General features: G+C 32.9%; 2 protein-coding genes across 3 annotated transcripts; both read left to right on the forward strand.

Annotated features, from left to right (window-relative positions):
- The first annotated feature begins 1,307 nt into the window (after positions 1-1,307).
- Positions 1,308-7,375, forward strand: LOC110026420. 2 transcript variants are annotated; one of them, XM_020727348.1, is made up of 5 exons: positions 1,308-2,055; positions 2,540-3,071; positions 5,946-6,229; positions 6,612-6,766; positions 7,054-7,375. In XM_020727348.1, exons 2-4 carry the CDS (start codon positions 2,562-2,564, stop codon positions 6,760-6,762), a joined length of 945 nt encoding a protein of 314 aa, XP_020583007.1. In that variant the 5' UTR covers positions 1,308-2,055; positions 2,540-2,561; the 3' UTR covers positions 6,763-6,766; positions 7,054-7,375. The 2 variants fall into 2 exon arrangements, with proteins under 2 accessions (XP_020583007.1, XP_020583006.1); XM_020727347.1 differs by lacking the exon at positions 7,054-7,375 and having other exon boundaries at positions 6,612-6,901.
- A 4,125-nt stretch (positions 7,376-11,500) lies between these two features.
- Positions 11,501-22,692, forward strand: LOC110026445 (glycine-rich RNA-binding protein 4, mitochondrial). The gene is made up of 3 exons (XM_020727381.1): positions 11,501-11,739; positions 22,049-22,117; positions 22,202-22,692. Exons 1-3 carry the CDS (start codon positions 11,565-11,567, stop codon positions 22,438-22,440), a joined length of 483 nt encoding a protein of 160 aa, XP_020583040.1. The 5' UTR covers positions 11,501-11,564; the 3' UTR covers positions 22,441-22,692.
- Positions 22,693-23,522: the final 830 nt, after the last annotated feature.

A 23,522-nucleotide genomic window follows, 5' to 3' on the forward strand; every position in this document is an offset into this window, starting at 1 on the left:
ATGAAACAAACATATATACAAAGACACTGAGATACAAAGATTGAATAATCATCATCAGTCTGGAAATTCTTCAAAGTTTGAGAGGAATGATATTTGGCAATTCAAAGCTTGGACTGCAGTTGTACATGCGCTTAAACTTTCTGAAATCTAAATTTGAAACTTATAAATCTTCAACTCTTCTGTTACTGAGGAAATCATTATCATTTAGGCTATCATTAAGCATGTATTCCACTTTTAAAAATTTTGTCATGATAATCTATCCACTCAAATTTTACCTCCTTTTAAGTTAATCTAAACAAAAGCATAACAAGTTGAGAAAAACCCCGACAAAACTCCTGTAATAGTTTGTAAGACCTATGAAACTCTTGATTTCTGTGAAAGTAGTTGGTCTGAGCCAAGCAATTATTGCTATAACCTTATTTTGATCTACTAAAATATACTTATTATTGATGACATGTCTCAACAGTGATGTGCTCTTAGACGAAAATTCACACTTTAGATAACTTAGCATATAACTTATTTTTCTTCAGTGCCTACAAAATTATGTACAGATGATATGCATGATTAGCTTCATCGCTTGCATATATTAGAACATCACTTACGAAGACAATTACCAATCTATCTATAAATGATTTAAAATTTATCTCGTTCATGATATTTATAAAAAAATTTGGCTTTCCAAGGTGATGTACTTGGCCTGATAAAATCTTTCTCCAACAATCTTGTAATTGAATCTTTAGTTATTGCAATTTTTTTTTTCATGACGTATGGTTATATTTGCTACTGATTCTTCATTATGTATCAAGTCAATAACAAAATTTATCTAACTTAAATCATCTAAACAGACTTTCATATATTCTTTTACTATTGGTGTATCTTTCAACTTATTCGACTTTTTTGTGACATCACTGACCTAAGCTAGAAAATCATGGTAATATTTTGCTAATATCTTAAAGGCTTTCACATTTTATACAATATGCAAAATGAATAATTTTGTGGTCGGATTGGTGTAGCTCCAACGGTGAACAAGATTATAGAGAGTCATATTAAATGATTTGGTCACATTAAACCTCGATCATCTGATGATTATATTAGGAGAGTAGATGTTTTAGATTTGACTTATGTTAAGATAGATAGAGGTACACTTATAATGATTGAGAAAAATTATATAAAAAATGATTTTAGTCTATTAAAATTAAATGAAACATAACACAATAGTATACAAGGAAGAAAACGATTTATGTACCCAAAAATAATAACTTATTGTTGTTGTTGCCGCTTCTTGTTTGGCTCTGTTCCCCTTTCCTCCTTTGACTATGTTCACCTTTCCTCTTGAAACTTTCGTTTCGGTAGAAAGAATCGGCTTCCGGTCTCACCCTCAATATATCAAAGAGCGGCATTACACGTGTCCGTCACACCGACAAGTGACCGTCAATTTGCAGTCACCGGACCGGGCTGCTCCGATCTCTATATAGCGCTTCGGTGCCCCCTTTCCCGGCGGCAGCGTGTCGTCGTCTTCGAACTCTCTCGAAGCAATTCCTTCACGCCTTCACTAAGATTTTATACGGCAAAGCGATAACGTTTGGGTTTGTTGGCGATCTCAATCTCCATCTCGATCTCTACCGGCGCCGATGATGCCTTCGGTGCTCGGAGAAATTCTCCTCCGACGAGCAATGATGATCTCATCGCCCACTTCCTTACATGGTGGATCGTGCTCTCATCGCCTGAAAAAACTCGAAAAGTGGAATCGTCGTAGTAATTTGAGTTGACAATAAGTGCGGCTAATGACAGTAGAGTCCTTCTAGGGTTAAGTTACGCTTGTTGGTTTTCGTGCTCATCTTCTTCTTCTTGCGACGTTCTCCACTTCCATTTGGACGGATCGTCATCCAGAGGCTTTGGACTACAGTTCGTCATCTGGAGGCTCTAAAACATAGCTTTGCCTCATTTGGGTTGGGGTTCTGAAGGTGTTGGAATTGTTTCTGTCGGGGGTTGCTTGTTTGTCCAGATCTGGTTTTATTTTCAAGTTTTTGGTGTGATTTCCTCTTGCAATCAGAGGTAATGATGGTGGTAATATGTTTTTCTTATGTTCACTGGCTATACCACTAGTTCTTTATTTCTCTTGCATTAGTTAACTCTGTTGTCAGCATAGGTTGTGCGATATGGATTTTCTGGGGGAGCTTTGGCTTCTTATCTGTTGTCCACTCTTTTCAAACTTTTCTACTTGAAATCAGTTTTTTTCTGTTTGCAGTGTTACGTTTTTATGTATACTGTTGTCTCTGTCTCTCTGCTCGCCTTCGGCTTCAGACGAGTATATTATATAGCTGTTTGCCATGAATTCCTTACCTTGCTGCTAAGAAAGTTAGTTTGGAAAAAGGCGTATCCAATTAATTGTGTCTGAAACTTAATATTTGGTTCTAATAGACATATAGCAATGTAGCAAGCATATCCAGGTCATAAAACTGTAAATTCAAGCTCGCTTTGTAGGCAGGCAATATCAATTTTATGTTCACTTTTTGTTTCTAACGCAATGCACTGGCAGTTTTTTCATCTATAGCGCCTGGATGGAGGTACCACAGGCAGTCCATCCTTTTGCTAATTCAGTTTCTGAAGATTCTGGCTTTGAGTTAAATCTTCGTAGGCTTGGCTGCGAGATACCTTGCGCTGAAGATGATGAACAGTGCGCCTGCACCAATGTGTCAGAGAATGTTGTGAAGAAGGTGCAAAGGGCTTCTCACTGCCGCCCTTCTATAAAAAGAGATCGTTTTATTAATGGAGAAGTTGACGTTGATGAAATATTTCCTCTTCAAAGCTCCCACGAGCAACTTGCTCAACATAATCCAGCATCTGAGGTTTATAATTCTGAGGATATCAGTGCATGCAAGGAGTTGATTATTTCTGATTTCAGACAGAGTAAATGTTTGATTAAATCCGCGACTTTCCCATCCTCTGAAATAGAGTCGCAAACTGTCTTTTCTCCTGAGAAAGATGGGGAGTCATCTAGTACAGCTGCACCAGGTCACAATGCATCTGCAGATCAGCTTCCAGTATATAAGCGCTCGACTTCTCTCCCTGTAAGTTACATATCTTGATGACTACATATACAAGTTAAAATAAGGTGCTGAATGGAATGATTATGACTTCCTATTTTTCTTGTGATAACTTATTTGAGATTTAAGTTTCTCTTTCAAGGGTTTGATTGATGCGCTATCATATTTAATAATAAATGATAATGCTGGTTATGTAATGATTTGTTGATAAGATGTGAAGATGATAAAATTTAAATGCAGATCTCTATGTCAATTTTCCAATCTGACTAAACTAGACTGGTAATTCAAATTGTTTTTTCAATATTCCTATTAACTATAACATTTAAGTATATCAATCACCCAGAGGATATCTTTCCAAGCACATTGTCCGCATTTAGTTTGCATGGGCAACCAGAGGCGATGTGTTCATATTCATGACACATGAATCGCTTTTTGGTTGGAATTGTGTTGGGTGTGCTGCTCTTCTTGGACTTCTTCCCACTTTGATTTGCTTTGTTATCCATATGACCTTCTCTTTCCCCAAGTGTGCTTTGCCGATACCTCCAGCTGTGTGTGGCTCTGTCTGAATGGAGGTGGCTGCCTGCTCTGTCTCAGCCAAGGTTTGGACATCACCCAATGACCAATAAGGTTGAAGCTGGATATCATTGCTGGGTTGGCTTCATGCCTCTTAAATATATGGCTATAGTGTGCTCTTTTGGTTATGTCAGCTCACATTTCAACATGAACCGCTTAAACTTTATTGTGACAATTCTCTTTGTTGTAGGTGTTGAAGCTTTAAGAAAATATTCTGACGGTAATGTGGGAGTAAGTACTTCCTTTGCATCTTCTTCATCTCTTCCATGTGGTGATCTTGGTCCTACCATCTCTGTCTCCCCTTCTTCATATCCTCCCACCATAGAGACACTCTTCTTCAGTTTTATTATAGCAAGTTTCACTCTTCTATCAGCTGACACCTTGTACTAAAAAATTATATTATTGTTTGCAATCATTCAATGAACTCATTTGTATTCTTTTTCCCCTCAAAATCTGATAAATCCATCTTTACCCTCGTGTGTTTATGCCATCTAAAAGTTAGTTCATCCCTCTGCCTCCTCTGATATTAAATTCCAAAGCGTCGTAGTCTACCCTCTTCTTTATTGGAATCATCCATATGGAATGGATTTAGATTTTCCTCTCTCTCTCCTCTTTAAATCTCTATATCATGATCTATAACGATCTCTCCATGGGTCTCTTCCTCAATTTCAACAAGTTTTTGTTGAATTTGATGGATTTTTCATTGCATTTCTTCCATGGTAAGTTCTTGATCAGCTTACGGTACTTTTTTCCTCGGTGGCGTGGCTAGAGTATAGGTTTGAGAGGGAGCATGTGGTTGATTTAGGGTGCATAAAAAATTAGGATTGTTGATTTTAGAAATCAGCAAGGAGGAAGGGTTTTGGATGAAGTTTGAGTTAGGTATTGGTATGTAAGTAGGGTTAGACTAGCTCTGATATCAAATAATATTGCATTTAACAAACACCCCAGGGAAAATAAATATTATTAGAAGTCTGAAATCACAATGAAGGAAAATAAATATTATTAAAAGTCTGAAATCACAACAAACAGTAGGGAAATATGAAATTGCAAGAAAACGATTTCACAACACTTGAATTAGGGGTGGATCTAGGGTGTAAATGGTTCCAGTTTGGGTTTGGACATAAGTGCGGCGACAAGGGGGTGGATGGCAACCTGGAAACAGTCGTAGGAGGGCTGTTTTGGGCCGCAACAGCATATTGGGAGGGATTTGGCAAGGTGGCAGCAAGGGCAAAGCGATGAGGTTGAGGGAATCGATGCAAGAGAGAGTGGGAGAAAGGTAGAAGGGTATACACACCACCTGGAGACCAAGATATAGCCAGAGCATTGATTCAAGATGTAGCCGGAGCATCACTTTGAATCTTATGATATAACCCTGAAAATGGAGAAAGAGATGTTGATGACTGTCCCAAAGAAAGCATGAAAAAAAAAGAAACTAAACCATAAACACCAATAAAAGCAAATATATGTATTTTTTATAACTAGGAGTTGGCCGATCTTAAGAGGTGTCACTCTCGAGCCTGGACTGGTTAGGTCCAGTAAAAAAGGACGCTGTGCATCACTATTATCTGCTTAGAGTTAATTTATGAATAAGCATGTCATTCAATGATACACGAAACATATGATATTCACTACAAGTACTTGACGTACTCTTTGAATATAAGTTGGCTTTTGCGCTAAGACAAGTATATCCTTCTGGATGTGAATTTTCAAGAAGGGGGGGAGTGAAAGTAGAGAAAAGGTGTCAAAGAGACGGGAAAAAGGTTAAACTAGGCCTTTCCCCTGTTATTGTAGTTTTATTTATTTAAATCATTCCGTTCCACAATTTTCCAAGAAAAAATTGTGACCAGCATTAAATTTCAGCAAAATATTAAGTTCACACCAAAAAACCAAAAAAAAAAAAAAAGAAAAGAAAAAGAAAAGGATAGCATATATTTGTCAAAACTTTCAATCATTGCACAAAAGGAATGGCTAAATGGTTGTAGAGACATAAGAAGGGATAATTTTATGTCTTTCTCTTGTTGCAGAAATTTAGATATTTAAATGTATCCTAACTAGTTTATATTTATTATGGTCATTTGCTTCATTGTGAGAGGGAAAATGTGCTTTTATAGTTTGGAGCTGCGTGAACTACCGAAATAGTTCCCCAACTGTTCATCAATTTCAGGTCCAAGAGTCAAATTGTCAGATTAGTCCTCGTACTTTTTAAATTGTGGGTGAAATAGTCATCTGTAGAAACTGTTTAGAGTTAGGAAATTAACTTGACATTTTTTCTCATTTGGAGCGTGCCATGTTAATGCGATTATCAATTTAAATTTCTTATCTTAGGCTTCTTCCAAGCTTGTCTCTGCCATGAAAGGAGGCCGAAAACAGAACGGAACATCACCTAGGACAAATATGCGTGTCAAATGGGCTGAAGATGTCTATGTTCCACCTGCCACTTCTGTGTCACACACCGTGAAGAGCTACACCATCCAGCGAACCAAGTCCAAGAAAAAGGATAACCACAGGCAAAAGCACAACAAAGGGAAGAACTCACGTGGGAACGGCAGCGGGAAGAAGTTCCCGAATCGTGGAAATGTTGGCGTAATATCCTCATCTTTCTCTGCAAAGTATGCTTCCTTCTTATTTTGTCACTTTAAGCAAAATGGAGTAAAGTGTCAAGATAGTCCCTAACTGTTTACTTATAGGTCATTTTAGTTCCAGAGTGTGTGATAACCAATTTAACCAATTTAGTTCTAAGAATGTTCCAGAGTGTGTGATAACCAATTTAGTTCTAAGAATTTTTTTTTTTTTTTCATATAATATGAAATAAAGTAGTCTCTGCAGAGTGCAGAGGGCCATTTTTACCCCACTGGAGAGTAATTTGATTTTTTTATAGACTCTCGGATTAAAATGACCCCTGGAAATAGTCTGCGGATTATTCCAACACTTCACTCCAGCAAAATGCATTTTTTGCCATTTTTAAATCGAATGATTGATTTGTACTTCCAGGTTGCAGTCTGGTGGAGCTAATGGGTTGGCATCAAAGACTGAAGATATATTAGAGTTTGTCGGCGGTGGCGCTCATGATGCGAAGTGTGGGAGCGTCTTCCTTAGGGAGTCGCTTGCGAAGGTGCATCTTTCCTTTGGTGAGGCCACTTGATTAGGTGAGCCATTTGGGCTACTTTTCATGAGGAGTGAGTATGATTCAGTTAAATAACGAGAGAAGTTGTTTCTTTGTGTTGTTTATTTTGTTCTCCTGAATGTTTAATACATAGTGGACTACAATTTTTTTAATGTCATCACTTTGATGTGGTAGGTCTGCTTTTTCCTGATAACACTCCTGGTCTTTGTGGACGAAAATTCTTTTGTTTTTGTTTGTGAATATGATATTATGTGAGATATTTTCTGGTATATTTTGTTCTTATGGATGTAAATATGTTATTATATGTAGGGACCATTTGGTATCTTTCAGTTATGACAAATCTGAGTTGGTTACTGATGGATGGTAGTGATATGTTTATATTCAGTGGTGTTTAGTGCTTGTATTCGGCTTCAGTGGATGAACGAGCGACAATGATTTGTTTCTTTGCACATCATGAGATGAGATTGTGGCCAAGGAAAATACAGTAGCTGGTTGTTGATTTTCCTCTCTTCAGTGTCTCCTGCCCGTTCAGAATCTGTGAAAGTTTTGATGTGTAGTTTTGCGGATGGCTAGACTGAAGGTGATCATTCCTTTGAAGTAATGTAATGTTCTTTTGAGCAATTGGACGTGCTGGTTAGGGGTGCTGTGTGTATGTTGACGGAGTTTGTTCGCGGCAAAAGTTAGGTCTGGTTGAGTAAGTGTTAAGTATTGCTGAGAACCTGTGAGTTTTCTATAGAGATGTGGTTGAGAAAAGGTATCAAGCATTCATGGATAGCTGCAAGAACATATTTTTTAGGACATCAAACCAAAATGCATTCTTGAAGTTGCAAGCTTTAAATAGTTCAAATATATCAACATTTTAAGATGCCAAGCACAAGAAAATTTGTGGCAGAATGCTACATAAGAGCAAATAGTCACCTTTACAAGTTTACCCATCTGCCTCATGTCTGAGATTTTAAAAGACTTTTTTTAGCCAAGATGATTAAGTAGTATGGTCACAAACTGACACTTCAATGGGATAAAGAATCAAATTTAAATTCTATTAGGGTGTTATTTATAAAAAAAGTATACATGAAAAGTCAATTTTAAGGTCATGGACATGAAAATTATTTTGGAAAAATAATGCCATTTCAGTTAGGTTGGGATATAATTTTATACATTTTCTGTCCTTTGAACCAAAATTTTATTATGCATGATGTATTTTGAGCCATCTTTTTAAATGTTTATTTTTAAAATTCTAACAATTTACGTCCAACATTTTTGAGTGAATACTTCATCCAAATTACTTAATAGCTGAATGGATTTAAACTGGAGTCATTGTGAGATGTTCAATTTTAAAATAAAATTTCAAGAAAATATATGTAATGTATTTTGAAGTAATTTTTTAATTGGAATTTTTAAAAATAAATTCAGGATAATTTATATCCAAATTCTGTATACTTATAAACAAATTGCACATCTTAATAAGCCAAATCCAATAACACTAAAAAGAGATCCTATCCAAATCTAAACGAGCTCAAATCATATTATTGAATGAGGCTCAATTTTTGGCAAGGTTAAAGATCTCATCTTTTGATAATGATTGAATGATTTGTTATAAGGGAATCAAAATAGGTCATTTGATAAAGTATTTTGAGATTTTAACCAAAATAATCAAAGTATTAATGTAAATATAAATAAATGAGGCTCCATTCCCTAAGTATATGAAGAATTCTAAACATTTTCATGACGACTGGCACCTATTATTATTATTGTTTAATCAAAGTTGTACGATCATTTTCTCCTGTATCATTATTTGAATGTCATCTCTTAAATACCATCATCTGATTATTGTATCTTAACCATCACTAGCTAATCATCAATTCTCAATCATTAGATTGCCTTAAACCTTTCATCTTTATTACTTCCCACTACTACCATAGTTTCATAAAAACATTTAAGTCCTCTCATTTTAGAATCTTTCCTCCTCCAATTATGAGAAAGAGCTAATTTTTATAAACTTACTCATAGTGGGTTATTTTAATTGGGTTCATTCTCATAATTTTTCTTGATTTTTTCATATACTTTTTTTTTTGTAATTTTTTTGTTATATTTTGATGCATCTTTTCGTATGTAGGAATTTTATCCAAGGATTGAAAACAAAACTTGAAATTAGTAAGCTTAAATACCTAAAGAACTCCAAACATCTTTTTGACAACTAACACCAATGACTATTGTCACTAATAATTATCATCATTTAACAATCTTCACCTATTCATCATTATCTGATTACTATTATTTAATTTCCATCATAAGACCATTGTTGCCCAAGTTTTATTGTTTGACTGTCATCTCTTTAACGTCATCACCTAATTAGAGTATCTTCACTATTGTCACCTAATCATCATCTCTTAATCTTGGTCACTCGATTTCCTTTAACCAACCATGAGCATCACTCTGCACTGTTATTATTGTTTCATAAAGCCAATCAATACTCTCAATTTTATAATTTTATATTTTCCAATTATAAATAATAAATTTTTTATAATTTTATTTTTATAGTGGATTATTTTAATTGGGCTCGGTCTCATGAATTTTGTAAGGTTTATTGCATAAAGTTTTTTGTACTTTCTGTGCTCCTTTTATGCTACTATTTGTATGCAGAATTTTTAAGTAAAGATAGAACACAAAGTTCTCTTCATTGTCACAAATATTCTATCATGCAATAAAAATCAAGCAACACACATAGAGCAATAGATTATAATTTAAATAATTTGGCTTGAATAAGTCTATGTTTATTGAGAATGATAGACCATTAAAAAATATCCACACAAATGGTATACGCAATAATAAGAAATTTAGTCGATCTTACCAATTATTGAGCATCTCAAAAGAAGTTATAATATACATATTCAATTGCCATATAGAGTGCATATTATTATTATTTTTTTATTAAATGCACCTCAAAATCAAGATTAAAATGGATGTTGCATTGATCTCAAAAATTGAGAGAAATTTAGCCTCCCATGGTAGCTCTTGAGAGATATATGGGTTCTACGATGAACAATCAATAATTTTGAATTGTAAATTCCTTCCTAAGACCAATACTTCAAATTCTAACATCACTTAAAACATTATTTGTCAATTTAACACTTATAAATATCGAACTTCAATGTGATATAGGGACTGTGGAATAATGAGATAATAACTCCAAGCTCTGAACTCTAAACTATGAATCACCCTTATCCTTAAAACATTTTATTATATTACAAACACATGTATTGGCCTTTAAAGTATCAATAAGAAACACAAAGTCAAAATTGCCATTGTGGATGTATGTCATTCAACCAACCATTCCAACTTTTGCATATAAGGCCTTTGCTTGCTTTTTTTTTTTTTTTTTTAGTTTCTTAACCCCTATGTTATCCACATTTTTTGACATCTTGGGTGATCTCAATCTTATCTTTCACACCTAATTTTTATGAAAATAAAAGGAACTTTACAAAACTTGAGGTTCTCAACACACATCACTTAGAGTTTTCTTTACTATTAGACTCTTATTCATTCATGAACATTTTTAATTCCAACAAATGTTTTAAACATCATGAATATCATCATGCATCATAAACTTATGGTGCTAAAATCAGTTATCTAGCACTCATCTCTATTCTCAATGTAAATATAATCATTGCATAATTCATAAGAATAAAAAAACTTACCATACTAATATGTGCCAAAATCAGTTGAGTTAAAAAACCATTTTCATTTAACTAAAGTTCAACAATCAATAAAGTAAATTAATCTAATCCTTATATGACTAAATTGGCATTATATTCACATTTCATAACTTATCCTTTGCTATTGTTTACTTTATACTTTCCTCTAAAAGTTCTAGCAATCTCTCTTTATACACCATTTCTCCTGAAAATAGAAAAAAAATCTATTATTATTGATAAACCCCTTCTCCAATGATCTCATGTTACTACTGACAGGTGTACTTTGGGCATGAATTGGAACCCTCGGCAAGTTTTTTGAATGAAATATGATCAGTTTCCACATAAGTTGGACAAAAAATCATGCGAGGTGAGCAGTGTTCCAAGATGCAAGCTTAGTTCTCTGAAACCTTTGACTCACATCTATTTACATATTGAAACCCCCCAAATCTATGCATGAGACCCCTCATCTCACGAAGCATCGGTGGGATCTAATGTGTGCTAAGGGCCTTGTGTTAGGAAGTCAAAAGAACCACATTCGATAAATCTTTTCACCCTCTCCTATTTTTTTATTTTTTTATTGCCAAAATTTGAATAGATCAATTGGTGACACATTTTTTCAATAACAAATCAATAACAAAAAGGACAAGTGGAAATGCTAAGAGATCTTAAGCAATAAATATTTTATTTGAGTATTTTCATGAATTAAAAAAAAAAAAAGGCACTAGGGCATCCTACCTTTAAGTCTTATCATCTGAAATCGAGTCGAGAAACTTCGACCCCCTTAACAGTACAATGTTTAATTTAAACTCCAACTACGATTGTCATTTGAGGCTACTCGAAGTGCTATGGGCATATCATGAATTTACTTCTAATAAAAGTTAAATATACTTTTCATTTATAATTTTAACATATCAAAATAGTATGAATGTAAATATAAAAATTTATACGCGAGATATTTAAATAGATAAGAATTGTGTTCTAAATATATAAAATTTTATTTACTATAATTTTGATGAAATTTAATTACAATTTTTTTTTTAATAATGCCCTCCCTATAAGTGAGCTAGCGACCTTAACTGCGAAGAACTAGAGGATTAGGGTTTTAGGGCTTCCATCGGCGTGGAAATGGCGCTCTCTTCCTCGACAGCCCTCCGCAGGATACTACGGGGATCTTCATCACCATTCTACCAGCTGAAATTCACCTTCTTGCCCAGCCGTCAAAGCTCTACCTTTCCGCTGGATGAAGACAGCGGAAGCAAAGAACTTCCTCCGTTGTCCACCCCAAAGCTATTCGTCAGCGGTGAGTTCTAGGGCTTTCGCTCCTCGGTTTTTTGCTTGTTTAACTAGTGAAATAATCTGTTACGGGCTTTGGCTTCCTTCAGAATTTCTCTATAAAAGTGAAAACAATCCATTTTGCTGTGCATCTTTCCCATCTTCTCCTCGAGGGAGGGGAGAGAAGAAATAATAAGAGAAAGAGAAGTAATCAAAATAGGACAAAAAATGAAGATAAGGATTATCGTTTGACTTTCAGGGCCATGATATTTAGTGTTTACTGCCATCAACACCATATTTTTGGTTGCTCTATAAATAACTGGAAATTGTTAGATTTACCTGTTATTGTGATAGGAAAGTTAAATAGAGTATTAGTTCTAATCCTTTTGAATAGCTTTTTAGGGTGCTGGAAGGATTTAATATGGTTTAAAATCATGTTCATAGAAATCTTTGGAAAAATGTTAATCGGCATCTTTCAAATCCAAAAGAACTTCCAAGTTTAAAATTTTAAATTGGAAGTATATATATATATATTTGATCTTCAAATTTGACTAGGATTAGCGCACAACTCATTATCCTTCAAAGTATCCATCTAATAAAAATAAATCAACTGAAAAAATAACCAAATCAGTGCAAATAATTAAACTTCTCCACAGAGTATTTTGAACAATTAGAAAACTTGAACGAAAAATAGAGAACATGACCCTGTCTCTATAATGATCATCACGATAAGCATATTTGCACAAATAAACTAAAAGAAAACTTTTTAAATAAAATTTTTAATGTTGATGGGCATCTATTTTGCAATAAGAGGTTACCATGGAGACATTTGAAGTAAATTTTATGATTTACAATTGCATTATGATATATGAATAGGAGTGTTGGTTGAGTGTTTTAAAAATAATGAGAATGTAAAAAATGGATGTGGTGCCACTCAATATGAGACATAAAGACATAATCACATTAAAGAGATGATGGGAGCATTACTTATTGAAGATTTATCCTATCAACTTGTTGAAGTTAAGATGATGAAAAGTAAACTTGGGTGATTTGAAGTATATAATAGTGGATAGAAAATCCATCGATAAGACGAGCAAGACGAGCACAAAATATTTGTGTGAGATAATTTGAAATAAAAAATTGGTAGCTCAAATTTAACATTTCCAATACTTCTGTAAAGATATTTATGCAATATAGTCACAATATTTTGCAATTCTCAATGAATGAATTGATAATAAGGATTCATAAAGCTGGCTCTTTCAGGTTGTTGAAGCTAACAAACTAGTACGGAGTGCTAGAGCATCTCACCAATCTTTAGAGTGCTAGAGCAGCTCACCAATCTTTGGATGACGTTGCATAATGATCACCTACCTATGATTTCATGATGCGACATTCGTATTGTGAAATTGCAATCCTCTCCAGATCTGTTGCACGTGGCAAACACGTCAAGCACTGGTGGTATTCTAGGTGTCTTGAGAGGTTTATAGAAAAGAGGGAGAATGATTATATTTAGGGTTCAATTTTTTGGCCTTGGGATCAAGTACTTGAGAGAGCTATAACTATGGTATTTGATTTCACTTACCTATCTTCATTTTTTTCTTCCTAACTATAGCTATAATTAGGACTTGTGCGTTTCTTCAGTTAATTCAGGTGAAGGCCGTCAAACCACTCATATTCAAGTGATTTATCCTATCAACTTGTTGAAGTTAAGATGATGAAAAGTAAACTTGGGTGATTTGAAGTATATAATAGTGGATAGAAAATCCATCGATAAGACAAGCACAAAATATTTGTGTGAGATAATTTGAAATAAAAAAATTGGTAGATCAAACTTCCAATACTTCTGTAAAAATATTTATGCAATATAGTCAAAACATTTTGCAACTCTCAATGAATGAATTGATAATAAGGATTCATAAAGCTGGCTCTTTCAGGTTGTTGAAGCTAACCAACTAGTACGGAGTGCTAGAGCAGCTCACCAATCTTTGGATGACGTGTCATAATGATAACCTACCTATGATTTCATGATGCGACATTCGTATTTTGAAATTGCAATCCTCTCCATGATCTCTTGCACGTGGCAAACACGTCAAGCATGGTGGTATTCTAGGTGCCTTGAGAGGTTTATAGAAAAGAGGGAGAATGATTTTATTTAGGGTTCAATTTTTTGGCCTTGGGATCAAGTACTTAAGAGCTATAACTATGATATTTGATTTCACTTTACCTATCTTCATTTTTTTCTTCCTAACTATAGCTATAATTAGGACTAGTGCGTTTCTTCAGTTAATGCAGGTGAAGGCCGTCAAACCACTCATATTCAAGTTGATTTATCCTATCAACTTGTTGAAGTTAAGATGATGAAAAGTAAACTTGGGTGATTTGAGGTATATAATAGTGGATAGAAAGTCCATCGATAAGACAAGCACAAAATATTTGTGTGAGATAATTTGAAATAAAAAATTGGTAGATCAAATTTAACACTTCCAATATTTCTGTAAAGATATTTATGCAATATAGTCACAATATTTTGCAATTCTCAATGAATGAATTGATAATAAGGATTCATAAAGCTGGCTCTTTCAGGTTGTTGAAGCTAACCAACTAGTACGGAGTGCTAGAGCAGCTCACCAATCTTTGGATGACGTGTCATAATGATAACCTACCTATGATTTCATGATGCGACATTCGTATTTTGAAATTGCAATCCTCTCCATGATCTCTTGCACGTGGCAAACACGTCAAGCATGGTGGTATTCTAGGTGCCTTGAGAGGTTTATAGAAAAGAGGGAGAATGATTTTATTTAGGGTTCAATTTTTTGGCCTTGGGATCAAGTACTTAAGAGCTATAACTATGATATTTGATTTCACTTTACCTATCTTCATTTTTTTCTTCCTAACTATAGCTATAATTAGGACTAGTGCGTTTCTTCAGTTAATGCAGGTGAAGGCCGTCAAACCACTCATATTCAAGTTGATTTATCCTATCAACTTGTTGAAGTTAAGATGATGAAAAGTAAACTTGGGTGATTTGAGGTATATAATAGTGGATAGAAAGTCCATCGATAAGACAAGCACAAAATATTTGTGTGAGATAATTTGAAATAAAAAATTGGTAGATCAAATTTAACACTTCCAATATTTCTGTAAAGATATTTATGCAATATAGTCACAATATTTTGCAATTCTCAATGAATGAATTGATAATAAGGATTCATAAAGCTGGCTCTTTCAGGTTGTTGTAGCTCACCAACTAGTACGGAGTGCTAGAGCAGCTCACCAATCTTTGGATGACGTGTCATAATGATCACCTACCTATGATTTCATGATGCGACATTCGTATTTTGAAATTGCAATCCTCTCCATGATCTCCTGCACGCGGCAAACACGTCAAGCACTGGCGGTATTCTAGGTGTCTTGAGAGGTTTATGGAAAAGAGGGAGAATGATTATATTTAGGGTTCAATTTTTTGGCCTTGGGATCAAGTACTTGAGAGAGCTATAACTATGATATTTGATTTCACTTTACCTATCTTCATTTTTTTCTTCCTAACTATAGCTATAATTAGGATTAGTGCGTTTCTTCAGTTAATGTAGGTGAAGGCCGTCAAACCACTCATATTCAAGTGATTTATCCTATTAAACACACACCCCCACCCCTACCCCCAAAGTAAGGAAAAACCTTATTTACAAATAAAAAATTAGATAACTTATAGCTAAATGATAATTGCAAAATAAATTATCCAAAATAACTTAAACTTACTAAAAATAAACATATCAAAATAATTATAAAAAATGCACTCGTACTTACTCTACGAGGCCTTTATATCTCTCATATGATCATGCCTATGGATTTCTAGCAGCGTTTTCTTCGATCTAAACAATGTGATATGAGATGCACAACTATCAACAATCTTCATTAAGAAATTGGATTGTTAAAGTTAAAAAATTACTATCCTATTATCTACCCTTGATTTGGTGCTTAAACTATGATAATAGATAATATGATTAGATTTAATATCACACATCAAGTCCGAAAGACGGTACACATCGACAATGCAGAGCATGATGAAATGAATTAATTTTTTTTTGTATTTTCAAAAGTCAAATTTGTATGTAAATAATAGCATGAATAAACATAAAAGTATAAATTTTATTCGATAATTAATAGTCCCTTGATACAACGGAAAAAGAAATAGAAAATTGATCGAATCAAAACTAAAATGACAACCATAAACAATTATCCAGACAAAAAAAAAAAGATGAAACATTTATTGAGAAAAATACCAAAACAGGAAATCTAAAATTGCCAAGCCTGTTCCGGCGGAGTTGGCTTTGCTGGTAGCTAAATAGAACGTATTATGCAAAATATAAATGAGTTTGACAGGGAAAGTCATTAAATAATAATTTAATATTAAATCATAAACAATAAGAAAAATGAGACAGCAGTATAAATAAAAAATATGGATGATTATTATGTGCATATATAACATCATAAAATAATAAGAGAATGATAACCATAAAGTTTATTTAGTTATCATAAGAAAACATGCAATCGTTTTTTATTTATTATTAATATAGTTGATTTTAACAGATACTTCAAAACCTGAAAGGTCAATATAAACCTAAGAAATCTTGTCTATTTTCGGTAGATTCGTTATTTTGTGAGCATGTTGATCTGATAAATTAATATTCAAAAAGGTTTCAGCGACTTACATGTCATCACTCATAATCATATTAAAATTTTCACAAATATGATATGTAAGAAACATGCTATTTCATACAGACTTGCGACATGACATATGTAAATTCATACAAGTGTATAAAAAGAACTATTATAATTGCAGAATTAATTTAATTTTATTTGTGCATGAAATTTTGCAATAACAAATTAAGGCAAGTGGTTACTTTTGTTATGAGCAATAAATGAAACATATATAAAAATATGAAGTAACAAGAGCATGATTGACTAATGTATTAAATAATTAAGAATATACTACGAATAACAAAGATTAGTGACCATAACTAGGAATATTATATTTATCTTCTAATAAAAAATAGTTACTTGCCTCGAGGCGACAACGCGATACTTCTACGAATTTGTTAATTCAAGTAGCTACCCTACCATTTAGAAAAATAAAATATAAATAATTATGCAACTAAAATTTTTTATTCACTAAATTAGGCGAAACCTGATTTATATTTGTTATTGTTATTATTATTATTATTATTTTCATTATATTAAATCATTATTGTAATATTTTAAAAGAAAAAAAACTATAAGCCTAATTTAACTTAAGTTTAACATAATTAAAATAATTTTTGATTTACCTAGAATCCAACAAATGACAAAGATGACATCTTTAAGTCCTACATGCCCTCTAAATTCCTCATGACCATCTTCCTACGAGATTTTCTAAATCAGGGATTTAAGGCAAAACATAGGAGAAATAGGATTAAAGAACCTGTATGATTTGAAGATTTCATCTTTGTTGTTTGTTGGGTTTTAGGTAAATCAGAAATTATTTCTAAATAGGATCGTTAATAATAATAATAACAAATGTTGATTAAGTTTCACTTAATTTCGTAAATTAATTAATTTAATTGCATAATTATTTATATATTATTTTCCTAAATAGTGTAGGATCACTATTTGAATTGTTGAATTCGTAGAATAATCGCGTTTGTCGCTTTGAGGTAAGTAATTATTTTTTATTAGAAGATAAAAATATCATTCCTAGTTAGGGGCGTTAATCTTTGTTATTTATAGTAGATTTTTAGTTATTTTATATGTTTGTCAGTCCCATCTTGCTATTTATTTTTTTTATATAAGTTTCATTTATTTGCTCATAAGGAAGTAACTAGATTGCTTAATTTATAGCCGCAAGATTTCTTGCATAATTGAATTAATTCTGCACTTATGATATTTTGCTTTCTTGCACTTTGCTTGTATGAATTTTTATTCGTCATATCACAAGCCTTCATGAAAAAACATATTTCTTATATACTGTACCTGTGGAAATTTGGTATGCTTGTGTGTGATGACATGTAGGTCGGATGAACTCTTTTGGAAATTGGCTAATCGGGCCAACGAGTTCACAGAGTGCGACTCTACAGAGAACCATCCGATTTTCCTAGGTTGGTAATGACCTTCCAGGTTTCATTGTGTCTGTTAAAATCGACTATATAAATAATAAATGAAAAATTGAATAATAAGAAATTTGATTGGAAATGACTACATGTTTTCTTTTGATAATTAAGCATATTCGATGGTTATTACTCTCTTGTTGCTTTATGAAGTTATATATGCTTGTAGTAATTGTTCTTTTTTTTGTTCATACTGTATGTCCCATTTCACTTGTAGTTTATGTTTTAATAAGTAGTAGTTATTTACTGAGTTTGACTTTCCAACTCACTCCTTGATATTTAACATAACAAGTTCTATTCAGCCACCAACAAAACCATTTCCACTGGAGCAGACTTAACAATTTTAGATTTTTTGTTTTGTTAGTTTTCTCAGTAAGTGCTTCAACTATTGTATTTTATTTTTTGGGTATTGACAGTCATTTTCAGTTGGCATTTAAGTTTTGATTCAGTCAATTTCTTGTTTCTCTTTAAGTTGTATCAGTAGACTATTAATTATGTAATAAAATTAATATTTATGTTTTTATTCATGTTATTGTTTGCATATAAATTTGTCTTTTGAAAATACAAAATATGTTCAATTCATTTTATCATGTCTTACGTTACCACGGTATGACATTTGATCCGCGGATCATTACAATAATTGAAATTGAAGGAGGGGGTAAATTGAATAAATGAAAAATTAGCTAAAAGGAGAAATGATGGTAATATGAAACTATATTCTTGTCTGAAGCACAAAAAAAGGAACTTTAAATGTAATTTCATGTTTATTTGCATTCCATTTTCTTTACAGTTTATATTAAAGGATGCTTATGACGTTGACCGTATTGAGAAATGTTTTGAATTCATCTTCAAATTTTGTTTGTTGTTGTTGGGATCACAAATCAGTTTCATCATTAGCCCTAGCTTTAGGTTTCTGGGTATTCTAAGGATTTCTCTGGTAATCATCATCAGTTATCATCACCTGATTTCTTTCTATGTTCTCTTAGAGTACTCTCCTCCTATTTCTTTTTCTTTCTCTTATTGCTACTTAATTCCTACGTTCTCGGGCTTTTACTTGCACCGGTAATGCCATTTCTTGGGAATTTCTTATTTGTTGCTAACTTCTACAATCATGAAATCCTTGTATTTTGTAGTTGATTGCTATATTCTTGGAATTTTCAAATTTTCACTAATGCTATAGGCTCAAAATTCCCTTGCAATTACTAAATGGTGCTTCTTTAGGAAATTTTTGATCTTCTACACTATTGAGACCTCTTCAATGTTGCCTTGAAATCTTTTTTCTTATGTTTCAAAATATGAATCCAAACTTTCCTTGAAATATTATTGATGAAGGATTTAACATATGTTAAAATAAGATTAGGTTTCCCAATATTCGAGTGTATGTAATCAACAGTCCCTTCAGTACTTTGCTATCTTGCACCAAATTTTATCCGAGTTTGTTTACCAAAAATATAATGCTCACATAAATCAATTTAACTATAGTATCTTTTTCTAAGAACTCTTTGTGCATAACGTTTAAATCAAAGATGTCATAGCCTTTGTATGATATGTTTGTGTTACATTTGATATGTCCTCAGAATGAGTCACATTAATATTTATTCAACAACAACAACAACAACAATCCTTTATCCCATTAAGTGAGGTCGGCTAAATGAGTCTCTTTTTCTTTATGGTGTTCTATTGAGTGTCATATTTTCATTTAATTTTAATAAATTAAGATTATTTTTATGCAACATGCCCAAGTTTTTGTAGGTATTCCTCTAATATTCATAACATAAGTCAAATCTAAAACTTCTACTCTCCTAACAGAGTTATTAGATGGTCAACGTATAATTTTTACAAAATCATCTAAAGTTACTCTCTCTAATTTTGTTTGCCGTCCGAGCTACTCCATCCCTTTCACGGATATATTCATTTTGCATTTTGTTTCTTAGCATAAAACCACTCAACTTCTTGAACATTCTCATCTTAGCAGCACTTAACTAAAATTTATGCTTCTTTTTTACAGGCCAATATTCTGCGTCATAAAGCATTGCAGGCCTCACCACCATCTTATAAAATTTTTCTTTTAAGCCTAAGCGTACTTTTCTATCACACAATAAGCACAATCTTCCACTTCAATCATCCAACTTGAATTTTACTAATAATATCCCCCATCTATATCACCATCACTTTGAACAATAGACTTAAGATATCTAAAACGTTCACTCCTTTTAATGACTTGATCTTCCAATATTACAATCTAGCCACTAAATTTACTATTATTAATATTTCACTCAATGTATTCAATTTTAGATCTACATAAATGAAAGCCTTTAGACTCTATAGTTGACCTCCATAATTTAAGCTTTTTCTGGCTCTCTCTAGTTTTATCCACAAGAAGACTATCATCAGTGAAAATCATACACCGATGTAAATCCTCCTGTAAATGTCCAATAAGAACATCCATAACTAAAGCAAAAAAAATAAGGGCTTAAAGCTGATACCTGATGTAATTCAACAGAAATAGGAAAATGCTTGATCAATCTTTTTTTTGATTGAACACAAGTAACATATTCATATCTTTAATGAATTGAATATAAGCAATATCAACCCATTTCTTTTCTTGAACTCTCCAAAGTGGAATTTTTTGATAGTTTTTTTCTAAATCAATAAAAAATATATGTAAATCCTCTTTATTCTCTCAATATTTTGCCATCCGACCTTTCAATAAATGCTATCGTCCATAGTAGATCTGCCCGACATAAGTCCAAACTGATTTTGAGAAATTTTTATGTCACGTCGTAACCTATGTTCAATTACTCTCTCCCATAACTTTAATGTACGGCACATTAACTTAATTCTCACATTAACTTAATTCTTCTATAATTTCCACACTCTTTTGCATCCCCTTAATATATCACTCACATTTGTTATTGTTAGGAAAAATTTACCCAAACCACCACAACCCTCAAAAAAATTGAGCCATACATATTTTATAAAATCCTAACGTCTGCTATCCACATGTTGTGACCATCCATATTTTTAATTGGGTTTGAATCATCTTTATTAGTTAGTTAATATGCCCAAGTTTGTTCTCGGAAATCGATTCAAGGAATTCTAGTCTTAGTGTCTTTTTATAATTTTTTAATGCATGAGTTTTTGGGGGGGGGGGGGTTGTAGGGAAGGCCTAGGGAGAGAGAGAGAGAGAGAGATTGTGTTTAACATATTTTAAATATGGTGATTCAAAAGTTTGTGCACAATCAAGAGTTTTTTACAGCATGTCATTCGTAAAAGTTATACCATCCAAATCTTTAACATCACAAAAAATAGGGCATTTACATACATACCACATAATTCTTATGTTTTACATATCCAAGACCTAAATTTTCATATATGGATGCATACCACTCAAATATTTAACATCTTATAAAAAATACCACAATCACTATCTTTTTAAAAATAAAGTACTACTTTTTCACGCATAGTTTGTGACTTCAATGTGTTATTAAGTGTAAATATCAAACTTGGGGTGTTAGAGAATGTAAATACATAAGAATTGTGTGGTACATATGTAAATTTCTCTTGTTTTTTTTCCTTAGTAATCAACCATTTTCTTATCTGATTTTCTTTGATTGTTTGGTTGTGGCGGACTGTTGTTTACTTTACTGTTTGCTGTTTGTGAGGGAGATCTACGCTAATGCTGGAATGAATAGTGTCCTTTTGATTCAAATTTCTTTTTGAAACTACAGTAATATCTATTTCAAGCCTTATACTTTAATTGATGACATATTTCTTAAAGTGCATATTAATTGTCCTCGTCTTATGTGTACTTTTTGGCTTGACTTCAGCATCTCTGGTGTTGTTTTTGCTATACTTGAACTTTTGCTTTAGCGTGAGAGAAAACTCGGCTTTTTAGTTGTATTTGCATGGTTTTTCAACAAAATTAATTCTTTCACATCTGTAATTTCCATAATTTGGTATTTAAACTTGCCTATAATTTTGTCATATTAAATGCTGAACTTTTCTACAGCAATTGAACAGTAATCTGCTATTCCTTATTGAATAAGTATTGCTTGCAATTGTTCTAAAGCAATTGGATGTCAGGTGTTCCTTGAACTGGAACTCTTACCAGAAATAGTTATCTTAATCTAATTCTATATACCTTAAATTCAACATTGTTTTTGTTTATGTCACAATCCTCATTTCTTTCAGGGCTGTCGAGGTTAACTACTGATGAAAAACTTAAAGAAGCATTTTCTCCCTATGGCCAACTGCTTGAAGGTGCTTGATACAACAACATCAATATCTTTTGTTTCCTTCTGCATTCTAAAAACGCATATTTTTTTTTTGCTTAAAATTTCCCAGCAAAAGTTATCACGGATCGAGCCTCTGGAAGATCCAAAGGCTTTGGGTTTGTAAGCTATGCAACAATCGAAGAGGCAGATAAAGCTCGTTATGCGATGAATGCAAAGTTCTTGGATGGGTGGGTTATTTTTGTTGATCCTGCGAAGCCGAAGGAACGAAGGCCTTTCACTGCCTCGCCCGAACCTGAGGCTCCAGAAACCGGCTTCCGGACTAATAAGACAATTGGTTGGTGTGGATGATTAAGCAGAACATGCATACAAAGGTATTTCTCGTGTTTAAAAGAGTGTTAGAATATAAATTTTAGAGCTTGAATGTATCCTGAATGAATTATGATTATTGGTTATCATTTGCTTCAATCCAAGAAGGTTTGAAAATGCCATTGAATTTATGTTTTTGTGGTGCTGAATGTATTGTTAATTTTTGTAATTGCCTAGTGCCAATTGAACATTTTGATAATAGCAAGATGTTGTCTACTTCAATTTTTTGTGGAATTTGGATTTGTTATCTTTTACGTTTATGTTTTAAATGGGTTGTATCGACCTGAAACTTTACAATAAATGGGTTAAATAGGTTGGATTCTGGTTAAGTGGGATGGGTTGAATATTTTGATTATATAATAATCGAGTTGGGTTAACTTTGAGTTAACCCGAGTTTCTATTTGTTACTCTACATTGACACCTTTAAGAATAGGTATGGTTGGCAGGGTGAGGTATAAAATGATGTGAATGATTATAGAGATTACGGTGATGAGGAGAGATTTATAATTGAAAATACAGTTTTGAAAACATGACGGTAGGGCTGCAAGCAGGCTCTGGCTTGACTTGTGTTAGACTCGTTTGAAATTGCTCGAGTTTGAAATCGGCTCATTTTCAAAATTGGCTCGTGAATAGTGTGTTCATGTTCGACTCGATTTAAACTTTTTTTGTTCGTGTTCTTCTCATGTTTAGTTTGAAAGTTGCCATTAAAATTAATTGAAAAAAATAGATGTTGAGCGTTTGATTCGAATTTCACCAAATCTATGCAAAACAGACACATAATCACATTATTGCACGAGCTGTTATGATTTAAACTTGGATATAATTGTATAAAATATAATTACTATAAATAATATATATAATATATTATTATATAAATAATTATATGATTTTTTTGAGCTAAAACGAATAAAGACCTGTTTGTGTTCGCTTCATTTATAATTTGAGTTTTAAGAAATTATTTGTGTTCGACTCTTTTACTTAACGAATGAGTTGAACACGAGCTACTTAGCAAGCCGAACGAACAATGATTTTTTTTGACTGCCTGCGTGACGGAAAATATTTGC

Source organism: Phalaenopsis equestris, unplaced genomic scaffold (genome assembly GCF_001263595.1).
Source record: "Phalaenopsis equestris unplaced genomic scaffold, ASM126359v1 Scaffold000372, whole genome shotgun sequence".
Lineage (NCBI taxonomy): Eukaryota > Viridiplantae > Streptophyta > Magnoliopsida > Asparagales > Orchidaceae > Phalaenopsis > Phalaenopsis equestris.